General features: G+C 39.2%; 1 protein-coding gene across 3 annotated transcripts in view; it reads left to right on the top strand.

Annotated features, from left to right (window-relative positions):
- Positions 1-13,172, top strand: part of ARL5B (ADP ribosylation factor like GTPase 5B) — a 128,627-nt gene extending 115,455 nt beyond the window's left edge. For all 3 annotated transcript variants that reach the window (XM_053713970.1, XM_053713969.1, XM_053713968.1), the window contains 2 exons: positions 1,410-1,561; positions 11,691-13,172. In XM_053713970.1, coding sequence (XP_053569945.1) covers positions 1,410-1,561; positions 11,691-11,739 — 201 coding nt within the window. In that variant the 3' untranslated portion in view covers positions 11,740-13,172. The remainder of the gene's footprint in view (positions 1-1,409; positions 1,562-11,690) is intronic.
- Positions 13,173-13,820: the final 648 nt, after the last annotated feature.

The following is a 13,820-nucleotide window of genomic DNA, read 5'->3' as shown; positions in this document are numbered from 1 at the left end:
GTTCTCAATGTTCTTCAAGGGGCTCCGTTTGAGCCTATGCATTCCTTAGATATTAAGCCGTTATCTTGGAAGGTTTTATTTCTTGTTGCTATTTCTTCTGCTCGGAGAGTGTCAGAACTCTCAACATTACAGTATGAATGTCCTTATCTTATTTTCCATGCTGATAAAATAGCTTTACGTACCAAATTAGGTTTTCTTCCTAAGGTTGTTTCTGATCGAAATATTAATCGGGAGATCGTTGTGCCTTCTTTGTGTCCTAATCCTTCTTCTTAGAAGGAAAGACTTTTGCCCAATTTGGACATGGTCCGTGCTTTAAAATGTTTCCTGCAGGCGACTAAGGACTTTCGTCAGTCTTCTTCTTTGTTTATGGTTTTCTCAGGAAAACGCAGGGGACAGAAAGCTATGGCTACTTCTCTTTCTTTTTGGCTGAAGAGCATCATACGTTTTGCATATGAGACTGCTGGACAGCAGCCTCCTGAGAGGGTTACGGCTCATTCCACAAGGGCTGTTGCTTCCTCATGGGCATTCAAAAATAAAGCTTCTGTAGAACAGATTTGCAAGGCTGCAACTTGGTCCTCTCTTCACACTTTTTCAAAGTTTTACAAATTTGACACGTTTGCCTCGGCTGAGGCTGTTTTTTGGAAGAAAGGTTCTTCAAGCAGTGGTGCCTTCCGTTTAGGTTCCTTGTCTTGTTCCTCCCGTATCATCTGTGTACTCTAGCTTGGGTATTGAATCCCATTAGTAATTAAGATGATCCGTGGACTCATCGTGTCTTAAAAAAGAAAAGAAAATTTAAGCTTACCTGATAAATTTATTTATTTTTGTACACGATGAGTCCACGGCCCGCCCTGTTCTTTTTAGACAGGTTGTTATTTTTTTGTACACTTCAGATACCTCTGCACCTTGGCTTTTCCTTTCTCTTCCTAACTTCGGTCAAATGACTGGAGTGGGCGGGAAGGGAGGAACTATTTGACAGCTCTGCTGTGGTGCTCTTTGCACCTCCTGCTGACCATGAGGTGAATATCCCATTAGTAATTAAGATGATCCGTGGACTCATCGTATCAAAAAAGAAATACATTTATCAGGTAAGCATAAATTTTCTTTTTTGGTTGAGAATCTGGGTTATGCTTGCTTATGGGTGGGTGAATGTAAGCCTCCAATAAGCAAGTGCTATCCATGGTGGCTGAACCTAACATGGGCTGGCTGGTAAGATTTACATTCCTGCTTTTAAAATAAAGATAGCAAGAGAACGGAGAAAAATAGATAATAGGAGTAAATTACAAAGTTGGTTAAAAAGTTCTTGCTCTATCTGAATCATTAAAGAAAAAAATTTGGTTCAGTGTCCCTTTAAACCCCCTCTTTGCAAGCAAACGAAAGAATAACACTTTCATTTTTTTACATTTTTCTAGGACTTGCGGAAGGCAGCGGTTCTTATCTACGCAAACAAACAGGACATGAAAGGGTGCATGACAGCAGCAGATATTTCTAAATACCTCACCCTTTGTTCTATAAAGGATCATCCATGGCATATCCAGTCCTGCTGTGCCCTTACAGGAGAGGGGTAAGTATAGTACATTTTATATGGTCTTGGTATGGTTGATTTTTCCCTAAATGTTAAGAATAGTTATAGTGAGAGAGTATTAAAGTGATAGTCTACTTGAATTTTTTTTTTTTTTTTCCAAAAGATACGTAATCCCTTTACAACCATTCCTTAATTTTGGATAACCAACACTGTTATATTAATACACTTTTTTACCTCTGTGATTACCTTGTATCTAAGCCTCTGCAGACTGCCACCTTATCTCAGTGCTTTTGACAGATTTGCATTTTAGCCAATCAGTGCTGCCTCATAAATAACTCCACGTGAGTGAGCATAGTGCCATCTATATGGCTGTCATGAACTAGTACTGTTTAACTTTGAAAAACTGTCAATGTACTGAGATAAGAGGAAGCCTTCAAGGTTTAGAAATTAGTATATGAGCCTACCTAGGTTTAGCTTTCAACAAAGAATACAAAAGCAGATTTGATGAAATTGGAAAGTTGTTTAAAATTGCATGCCCTATTTGCCGTTATCAATTTCCGGGCGGATAGCATTATTCAAAATGGTTCTCCTCCGAAGCTGTTATATTTCCTTCAAAATACCCCAATAATCCTTCTAGAAAATGATATCCGCTCGATTAACAGCGCACTTAGAAAGTTTATATGGCAGGAGAAAAGATCCAGGATATCTTTAACCAAACTCTCCCTACTAAAGGAACACGGAGGCCTGGCATTACCAGACATAAGATTGTATAACCTTGGTTTCTTAGCCCGCATAGTGACTGACTGGATCTTTTCCAATAACTATGTTTTGAACAGTGCGCTTGAACTAAGTTTTTGTAACCCATTTCTTTCAACAGCATTGATCCACTGTGAGCCAAAAGAGTTACCGGCGGAAATTAAGAGACTCAAAACCATTTTAAATCCACTTAAGGCATGGTAAAAATAAGTAGTCTCCTATCAATAAATAGCAAGGCCTCTTAATATCTACCCCTGATAGGGAATCCAAAATTCCAAGCAGGCCTAAACTCTGCAGTCTTCAAAAGATGGCATAATATTGGGTTAAATAGGGCACTGCATCTCGTGGACAGGGAAAGAAAATTTATAAAAAGGTTTGAGGAATTGAAGGATGAATTGAATATAATCAATAAGGATTTTTTTGCATATTTGCAAAATTAATAAAAGATGTAGGCTGGTGCTGGGCTTGGGCAATCTGGAAAGCTGGTCATATGTCAATTACCCTGTGCTACCATCTTCTAGTAAGGGTGTTCCAATCCTATAGAAGATTGCATCAACCTGGAACTCATTAATATCACAGAATAGCATTGAATCAAAAACTCTTCAAATATCTATTAATAAAGTAGAGCAGGTGACACTTTCCGCTACCTGGAGAGAAGTACATGTCAAACTTTTACACAGAACATATTTCATCCCTGAGAACGGCTCCAAACTCCATAATTCAAGCTTTAATAAATGCCCTAAATGTTCACTTCCTGCAGCGGATTTAGTACACATGACATGGAAATGTCCAAAAATAAGGAATTTGTGGCTTAAATTGGAATTTTGGCTAAACTCCTCATTAAAGATCTCCCCTCTGGCTCTATCACTGTACCAGATTATCTTTTGTCTGAAGAACAATGCAGGTTACCAGCCTAGTGAAAAGTTAATCATTGTATCTATTTTAGCAGCTAGATACTTAATTTTAAAAAAAATGGAAAATGAGAACAATCCCAAGTATATCGGAAGTTAGGAACTGTCTGAGGAAGCAGTGCATACTGGAACAAAGGGATACTAATATAGACAATGAGTCAGATATTAGAACATTCTTTAACACATGGGCAGTATTTATAAAAACACTTTTGACTACAGAAATAGATTATTTGATCTTTCCATTTAAAAATTCGGAGCAAGTGATTGGAGGGGGTGGGGGAGGGGAGAGGGGAAGCCGATCTATCTTTTTTTTTTTTTTTGCCCTGCAGCCCATCCTCCTGCTCTCGCACAACTAATCGCATATGACCAGTTTTCTCCAACATTGGTGTGTCCGGTCCACGGCGTCATCCTTACTTGTGGGATATTCTCTTCCCCAACAGGAAATGGCAAAGAGTCCCAGCAAAGCTGGTCACATGATCCCTCCTAGGCTCCGCCCACCCTAGTCATTCTCTTTGCCGTTGCACAGGCAACATCTCCACGGAGATGGTTAAGAGTTTTTTGGTGTTTAAATGTGGTTTTATTCTTCTATCAAGTGTTTGTTATTTTAAAATAGTGCTGGTATGTACTATTTACTCTGAAACAGAAAAGGATGAAGATTTCTGTTTGTAAGAGGAAGATGATTTTAGCAGACAGTAACTGAAATCAATTGCTGTTTCCACACAGGACTGTTGAGATGAAGTAACTTCAGTTGGGGGAAACAGTTAGCAGTCTTTTCTGCTTAAGGTATGACTAGCCATATTTCTAACAAGACCATGTAATGCTGGAAGGCTGTCATTTCCCCTCATGGGGACCAGTAAGCCATTTTCTTAGTTAAACATAAAAGAATAAAGGGCTTCAAAAAGGGCTTAAAAACTGGTAGACATTTTTCTGGGCTAAAACAATTGCTTTACTAGGCATATTATGCAGATTCTAACTAATTATTGGTATTATAATCTTGGGGAACGTTTAGAAAAACGGCAGGCACTGTGTTGGACACCTTTTTCAGATGGGGGCCTTTCTAGTTATAGACAGAGCCTCATTCTGGGACTGTATAGGAGTTAAATGTAAAAACGGCTCCGGTTCCGTTAATTTAAGGGTTAAAGCTCTGAAATTTGGTGTGCAATACTTTTAATGCTTTAAGACACTGTGAACAATTCCTTCATACTTTTTCACATATTCAGTAATAAAGTGTTTTCAGTTTGAAATTTAAAGTGACAGTAACGGTTTTATTTTAAAACGTTTTTTGTGCTTTGTTGACAAGTTTAAGCCTGTTTAACATGTCTGTACCATCAGATAAGCTATGTTCTATATGTATGAAAGCCAATGTGTCTCCCCATTTAAATTTATGTGATAATTGTGCCATAGTGTCCAAACAAAGTAAGGACAGTATTGCAACAGATAATGATATTGCCCAAGATGATTCCTTAAAATGAGGGGAGTAAACATGATACTACATCATCCCCTACTGTGTCTACACCAGTTATGCCCACACAGGAGGCCCCTAGTACATCTAGTGCGCCAATACTTATTACCATGCAACAATTAACGGCTGTAATGGATAACTCCATAGCAAATCTTTTATCCAAAATGCCTACTTATCAGAGAAAGCGCGATTGCTCTGTTTTAAACACTGAAGAGCAAGAGGACGCTGATGATAACTGTTCTGACATACCCTCACACCAATCTCAAGGGGCCATGAGGGAGGTTTTGTCTGATGGAGAAATTTCAGATTCAGGAAAAATTTCTCATCAAGCTGAACCTGATGTTGTGACATTTAAATTTAAATTAGAACATCTCCGCGCACTGCTTAAGGAGGTGTTATCTACTCTGGATGATTGTGACAATTTGGTCATTCCAGAGAAATTATGTAAGATGGACAAGTTCCTAGAGGTTCCGGTGCCCCCCAACGCTTTTCCTATACCCAAGCGGGTGGCGGACATAGTAAATAAAGAGTGGGAAAGGCCCGGCATACCTTTTGTTCCCCCCCCTATATTTAAGAAATTATTTCCTATAGTCGACCCCAGAAAGGACTTATGGCAGACAGTCCCCAAGGTCGAGGGGGCGGTTTCTACTCTAAACAAATGCACTACTATTCCTATCGAAGATAGTTGTGCTTTCAAAGATCCTATGGATAAGAAATTAGAGGGTTTGCTTAAAAAGATTTTTGTACAGCAAGGTTACCTTCTACAACCAATTTCATGCATTGTTCCTGTCACTACGGCAGCGTGTTTCTGGTTCGAGGAACTAGAAAAATCGCTCAGTAAAGAATCTTCGTATGAGGAGGTTATGGACAGAGTTCAAGCACTTAAATTGGCTAACTCTTTTGTTTTAGATGCCGCTTTGCAATTAGCTAGATTAGCGGCGAAAAATTCAGGGTTTGCTGTCGTGGCGCGCAGAGTGCTTTGACTAAAGTCTTGGTCAGCGGATGTGTCTTCCAAGACAAAATTGCTTAACATTCCTTTCAAAGGTAAAACATTATTTGGACCTGATTTGAAAGAGATTATTTCAGACATCACTGGGGGAAAGGGCCACGCCCTCCCACAGGATAGGTCTTTTAAGGCTAATAATAAGCCTAATTTTCGTCCCTTTCGCAGAAACGGACCAGTCTCTAATTCTGTATCCTCTAAGCAAGAGGGTAATACTTCACAACCCAAACCAGCCTGGAAACCAATGCAAGGCTGGAACAAGGGTAAGCAGGCCAAGAAGCCTACCACTGCTACCAAAACAGCATGAAGGGATAGCCCCCGATCCGGGACCGGATCTAGTGGGGGGCAGACTTTCTTTCTTTGCTCAGGCTTGGGCAAGAGATGTTCAGGATCCTTGGGCGCTAGAAATAGTTTCTCAAGGTTATCTCCTGGAATTCAAGGAACTACCCCCAAGGGGAAGGTTCCACAGGTCTCAATTATCTTCAAACCAAATAAAGAGACAGGCATTCTTACATTGTGTAGAAGACCTGTTAAAGATGGGAGTGATACATCCAGTTCCAATAAGAGAACAAGGAATGGGATTTTATTCCAATCTGTTCATAGTTCCCAAAAAAGAGGGAACATTCAGACCAATTTTGGATCTAAAGATCCTAAACAAATTTCTCAGGGTACCATCGTTCAAAATGGAAACTATTCGAACGATCCTACCTACTATCCAGGAAAATCAATTTATGACTACCGTGGATTTAAAGGATGCGTACCTACATATTCCTATCCACAAGGAACATCATCAGTTCCTAAGGTTCGCTTTTCTGGACAAGCATTACCAGTTTGTGGCACTTCCATTTGGATTAGCCACTGCTCCAAGGATTTTCACAAAGATACTAGGGTCCCTTCTAGCGGTTCTAAGACCAAGGGGCATTGCAGTAGTACCTTACTTGGACGACATCCTGATTCAAGCGTCGTCCCTGTCAAAAGCAAAGGCTCATACGGACATCGTCCTAGCCTTTCTCAGATCTCACGGATGGAAGGTGAACAAAGAAAAAAGTTCTCTGTCCCCGTCAACAAGAGTTCCCTTCTTGGGAACAATAATAGATTCCTTAGAAATTAGGATTTTTCTGACAGAGGTCAGAAAATCAAAACTTCTAAGCTCTTGTCAAGTACTTCATTCTGTTCCTCGTCCTTCCATAGCGCAGTGCATGGAAGTAATAGGATTGATGGTTGCAACAATGGACATAGTTCCTTTTGCACGAATTCATCTAAGACCATTACAACTGTGCATGCTCAGACAGTGGAATGGGGATTATACAGACTTGTCTCCGACGATTCAAGTAGATCAAAAGACCAGAGATTCACTCCGTTGGTGGCTGACCCTGGACAATCTGTCACAGGGAATGAGCTTCCGCAGACCAGAGTGGGTCATTGTCACGACCGACGCCAGCCTAGTGGGCTGGGGCGCGGTCTGGGAATCCCTGAAAGCTCAGGGTCTATGGTCTCGGGAAGAGTCTCTTCTCCCGATAAACATTCTGGAACTGAGAGCGATATTCAATGCTCTCAGAGCTTGGCCTCAACTAGCAAAGGCCAAATTCATAAGGTTTCAGTCAGACAACATGACGACCGTTGCATATATCAATCATCAGGGGGGAACAAGGACTTCCCTGGCGATGAAAGAAGTGACCAAGATAATTCAATGGGCGGAGGATCACTCCTGCCACTTGTCTGCGATCCACATCCCAGGAGTGGAAAATTGGGAAGCGGATTTTCTGAGTCGTCAGACATTCCATCCGGGGGAGTGGGAACTCCATCCGGAAATCTTTGCCCAAATAACTCAATTATGGGGCATTCCAGACATCGATCTGATGGCGTCTCGTCAGAACTTCAAGGTTCCTTGCTACGGGTCCAGATCCAGGGATCCCAAGGCAACCCTAGTAGATGCACTAGTAGCACCTTGGACCTTCAACCTAGCTTATGTATTCCCACCGTTTCCTCTCATCCCCAGGCTGGTAGCCAGGATCAATCAGGAGAGGGCCTCGGTGATCTTGATAGCTCCTGCGTGGCCACGCAGGACTTGGTATGCAGACCTGGTCAATATGTCATCGGCTTCACCATGGAAGCTACCTTTGAGACAGGACCTTCTTGTTCAGGGTCCATTCGAACATCCGAATCTGGTTTCCCTCCAACTGACGGCTTGGACATTGAACGCTTGATTTTATCAAAGCGTGGGTTTTCAGATTCTGTAATAGATACTCTGATTCAGGCTAGAAAGCCTGTAACTAGAAAAATTTACCATAAAATATGGAAAAAATATATCTGTTGGTGTGAATCTAAAGGATTCCCATGGAACAAGATAAAAATTCCTAAGATTCTATCCTTTCTACAAGAAGGTTTAGAGAAAGGATTATCTGCAAGTTCTCTGAAGGGACAGATCTCTGCTTTATCTGTTTTACTTCACAAAAGACTGGCAGCTGTGCCAGATGTTCAAGCATTTGTTCAGGCTCTGGTTAGGATCAAGCCTGTTTACAGACCTTTGACTCCTCCCTGGAGTCTAAATCTAGTTCTTTCAGTTCTTCAAGGGGCTCCGTTTGAACCCTTACATTCCGTAGATATTAAGTTATTATCTTGGAAAGTTTTGTTTTTGGTTGCAATTTCTTCTGCTAGAAGAGTTTCAGAGTTATCTGCTCTGCAGTGTTCTCCGCCCTATCTGGTGTTCCATGCAGATAAGGTGGTTTTGCGTACTAAGCCTGGTTTTCTTCCGAAAGTTGTTTCCAACAAAAATATTAACCAGGAGATAGTTGTACCTTCTTTGTGTCCGAATCCAGTTTCAAAGAAGGAACGTTTGTTACACAATTTGGACGTAGTCCGTGCTCTAAAATTCTATTTAGAGGCTACTAAAGATTTCAGACAAACATCTTCCTTGTTTGTTGTTTATTCTGGTAAAAGGAGAGGTCAAAAAGCGACTTCTACCTCTCTTTCCTTTTGGCTTAAAAGCATTATCCGATTGGCTTATGAGACTGCCGGACGGCAGCCTCCTGAAAGAATCACAGCTCACTCCACTAGGGCTGTGGCTTCCACATGGGCCTTCAAGAACGAGGCTTCTGTTGACCAGATATGTAAGGCAGCGACTTGGTCTTCACTGCACACTTTTGCCAAATTTTACAAATTTGATACTTTTGCTTCTTCTGAGGCTATTTTTGGGAGAAAGGTTTTGCAAGCCGTGGTGCCTTCCATTTAGGTGACCTGATTTGCTCCCTCCCTTCATCCGTGTCCTAAAGCTTTGGTATTGGTTCCCACAAGTAAGGATGACGCCGTGGACCGGACACACCAATGTTGGAGAAAACAGAATTTATGCTTACCTGATAAATTACTTTCTCCAACGGTGTGTCCGGTCCACGGCCCGCCCTGGTTTTTTAATCAGGTCTGATGAATTATTTTCTCTAACTACAGTCACCACGGTATCATATGGTTTCTCCTATATATATTTCCTCCTGTCCGTCGGTCGAATGACTGGGGTGGGCGGAGCCTAGGAGGGATCTTGTGACCAGCTTTGCTGGGACTCTTTGCCATTTCCTGTTGGGGAAGAGAATATCCCACAAGTAAGGATGACGCCGTGGACCGGACACACCGTTGGAGAAAGTAATTTATCAGGTAAGCATAAATTCTGTTTTTTTCCACACTGTATGTATTTTGCTGTATCTGACCCTGCTACCTATAAGCTTATTACTGATCACAACAAAAAATAGATAAACATACAAAGCAAAAGCACAAACAGAAGTCAGACCATATGTGTGTGTGTGTGTGTGCGTATAAGTGTGGGTAAATAAACAATAATTTTGAAAAATGTGTATGTATGGAATATAAAGGCCAAAAAGAAAATACTCTTATGTGTTAAAGGGATATTGTACTTTAAAAATTTCCCTTTAAATGGACACTCAAGTAAAAGTTAAACTTTCTTGATTTAGAGTATGCAATTTCCAATTTACTTCCATTAACAAAATGTGCAGTCTTTTTATATTTACAATTTTTGAGTGACCAACTCCTACTGAGCATGTGCAAGAAGTCACAGAATATACATATATGCATTTGTGATTGGCTGATGGCTGCCACATGATGCAGTGGAAATAGACATAACTCTGAAATTTGTGGAAAAAAATCTACTTATTTGAAGTTTAGACTAAGTGCTCTTGCATTGTATTTTTATCATGCATGTGTTGATTATGCAAATCTATTGTATTTACTGGTACTTTTTAATGTGTCCCCATTTTACCTTTTAATTTTGTTATTTCAAAGTATCTTTTGCCTGTAGAAACCAACATCTACAATGAAAATATGAATAACAAACATTCTCTGTAGAAAAACTATGTAAACTTGATACAAAAGCACTAATTAATATACCAGTGGGGGTAGGAGAGAGACAGATTGTTGTATCTGAAATAACTGGTTGTGCCCAGCCATAGTTAGCATCTCAGTACCTAACTGATTAGACATAAATTACATTAGCAGGTCTTCTTTACCAGTAAGTCCTTGAGAACAGGTGATGGTTTCAATGAGCAAAACCAGGTATTTCAAATACAAAGATAAACACAAGGAAACAAATGCTTACATTTTAATACTCTTTAGTTGGTATAACAAAAGATTCAAAACTCATTAAGAGAAAACTAATTTTATAGTACAGTGTCTCTTTAAAGAAATGTATTATTGCATTGTTCTTTTGCATAGAACTAGGTGTTTAACTCCTATATAGGGGTTGAACACATAGTTAAGAGCAGCAAAGCGCTATTGAGACCTAGCTGAACATGGTTGCTTAAAATTGCATGCTCTACCCGAACCATGAGTTTTTTTCTTAATGGACATAAAAAGTTTAGAATTTACTTCTATTTTCAAATTTGCTTCATTCTCTTGTTCTTTATTGAAGAGATATCTAGATAGGTGGGATGCACATATCTGGAGCACTACATGACTAGAAATAGTTCTGCTATCTAGTGCTCATGCTGATGTATAACATTGTTGTAAAACTGCTGCCATATAGTACTGGACACGTGCACACTCCTGAACTTACCTTCTTGCTTTTTAACAAGGAATAACACGAAAGTTTGATAATAGAAGTGGAAAGTTTTCTAAAATTGTATGTCCTGTCTGAATCATGAAAGAATATTTTTGGGTTTTATGTCCCTTTTAACTTGCATGTCCTTTTAAAGGGACATTGAACACTTTGAGATGGTAATATAAAATAATAAATAAAGGCATTTTCTATTAACAGTGGTTTAACCCTTTGAGTGCTAAGCACTTTCCCACCTGGGTGCTAATATTTTCTAAGGTTTTTTTAATTTATTTAATTTTTGAAAAAACATTTTTTAACTTTTTTTATTGTTTTTACAGACCCCCATGACTTACACTGTTGGAAAGGTTAGGTGATTCCCTTTCCAACAGTGGGTCTTGGGGTCTGTACCTGCTTAGATGCCTGAGATACAGGCTTCTAAGCAGCATGCCCCCTCCTCCTATACTTAACATTAAGTATAAATAATGGTGCACGGTGACGTTATCACGTTATTGCGTGTGACGTCACCGTGCATCACGTGAAGCCCTGGCGATGCCTGTCACTCTATAGGCAACGATCGCCAGGGTAGGAGCTGTTAGGAGCCCCCAGATCTCCCTCAAGGTGGGAGAGTGCTCATGACGGCTCTGAGTTGTCATTAGCACCAGAGTGAGAAACTCTGTGACGGCTCAGAGCCGTCATTAGCACTCAAAGGGTTAAAACAATTTTAATTAAGTTTTTATGCAACAATAATTTTTAACACCTGGAATTGTTGTTCTTTCATATGCATTATAGAAATGTTTTGCATTTCAGCTCCTTTCAATTCTCTGCACATTAATTAAAAAGATTGAACAAATACCAAGGAGCTGTTGGTTTCTAACATTTTAACGTTTTATATTCCTTCATTGCTTTAAAAGATGTGCCTGTCACATACATCATCTGATGTGTAACACTCTCACTATTTATATGATATAATTCTAATGCCTACTTTTTGTATTTTTCAGACTGTGCCAAGGCCTAGAGTGGATGACTTGCCGAACTGGAGTGAGATAAATTCTTCCACACAAAAAACTTCTATTTATTCAGTGAACTTGAAGAGTTTATAATCCTTTTGTGTACACTAAGGCATCACCATGCTTAATTTATAACAAAAACAAACCTCTCTCTCTCTGAGCCACACTTGAATCAAGTGCAGCTATACTGAAAAGAACTATTTTCAAATGCACCACAGAAGACCTCATTGAAGAACAAGTTTTATGGATTTATCAATTGCATACTTACAATTGGAGCATCTGAGCAATCCCCATACACTGTTGATATTTTTAGAGCAGTTTTTTTCAATCCTAGGTCAATATTTTAAATGTATTTTTAGGAATGTCTTTGTTGTCTGTCACATAGGGCAATAGAGAGAGGGTACAAGGGTACTGTTAATCCACACGCAGTTTAATTAAGTCAAATTCCTTTTGTAAATTCGCATTTAAAGTTATTGGACAGCATTTCAATTCAGAAAATGAAACTTAAAATCTCATACATGTAATAATTTTACTATTGTATGTGATGTTTTTAAATGGTGATCTATCTAGCCCTCTGGTTTTCAAACCTGTCCTCAGACCTCCCTAACAGGCCACGTTTTGTGGATATCTGTACTGATTAGTAAACATTTTTATTTTGCCTGCTCTCATCTAAGGTAATCCTGAAAACTTGGCCTGTTGGGGAAGCTTCGGGGCAGGTTTGAAAACCAGTGATCTAGCCTCTTATTTCCTTCATTCGCACTACTTTATAGACTATTCCTGGAGGAGACAGTTTAAGGGTTTCTCATATGTTTTTAAACCTTTTGACCTCCTTTATGAAGACAAAGGGCTATGGGGTTATAAGCAGTGTCTGCCTTCTGTGTGGAAGTATGGCAAGAAACAAAGCACAAAAAAGCAAATTGTATTTTGTCCTTCCACTCTCAACAAGCGTGGGCACTTTACTTCCCCACAGGGGTCTTGTCCTACTCTGCTTTTCCTCTAAATGATCTCAAGTGGTTTAGTAGTGTCTGTTTTCATTTAAAGACATATACTACACCTCTGTTTTTTTTTGCATTATACCTTTTATTCCAGTATACTTTAACAGGCTGATTGCTAACTTTATTATGTATAGGGATATATTCTCTTTGTAGCAGGTAATAGACCAATTGTTTTAATATTTACTATAGTCTTAGCTTTTACTTCATCACATTGTAATGTTTAGAAACTGCCCTCTGGTTTTAATTGTGTTTTTTTTTTTTTTTTTTGCTGATGCTTCTCAAATCGATTTGGGTGCTAAATCTTAAACTTTTAAACCGTTACATTTTATTTTTGTTAATTGGTCTTCAGTTACTAGAGTTTAGCTATTGTTGCTTATAACCCAACTGAAGCTTTTCAAACCTCTTACTCATTTATTGGTTCTAAGTGTAATTTTGTTTATTGACTTGAAAAATATAATAGGTCAGCTTTTTCATTATACTTGGCTATTTTATTTATTTTTTTACTTTATTTTAAACTTCACTGTCAGAATGCATTCCATATGAAAAATACTAAGAAATTGTGTGGGAAATTAAAATAATATACAAAACAAAGAGCTAAAGAATGTGAAACTGAGGATGCAGGGAAAATACATAGTGGAGAGCTAGGAATTTTTTTATTTATTTTATATATAGCGTGAACATCCATCTCCGTACGTCGAAGACTGTCCATTTTGGCAAGTAACAGGAAGAAGCAGCAGAAGCTGTAATACACCAGAGGAATTCAATAGGGATGTTGACGTTCTGTAGAGGGCAAGGGGATCAGAGGAGAAAGAGTTGGATAGCCTCAGGTGACTGATCAAGAAGGAGGGAGGGGTTTATGATAAATAATAAAGATAATAAGCAAATCACAGGCTTTTCAGAGGAGAAAGTAAGGTTCATATGTTTATCTTACTTTGTTCTTTTTACACCTGTAAACACTACATCATTTATTACTAGGCCTGGGTATGTGGTTTACTTGAATGCCACAATATAAAATAACAAGGGGAGGCAGTGTCTAAAGGTCGATTTGTGGGTGGTAGAGTTTTAGTGTATATTTGTCCTGGGCAGAGTAGGAATCCTGCACACCTTAAAATGTTTCTTCACAAAA

Source organism: Bombina bombina, chromosome 5 (genome assembly GCF_027579735.1).
Source record: "Bombina bombina isolate aBomBom1 chromosome 5, aBomBom1.pri, whole genome shotgun sequence".
NCBI lineage: Eukaryota > Metazoa > Chordata > Amphibia > Anura > Bombinatoridae > Bombina > Bombina bombina.
The sequence above is the reverse complement of the archived record's forward strand: the minus strand, read 5'-3'. Positions and strand labels throughout refer to the sequence as shown.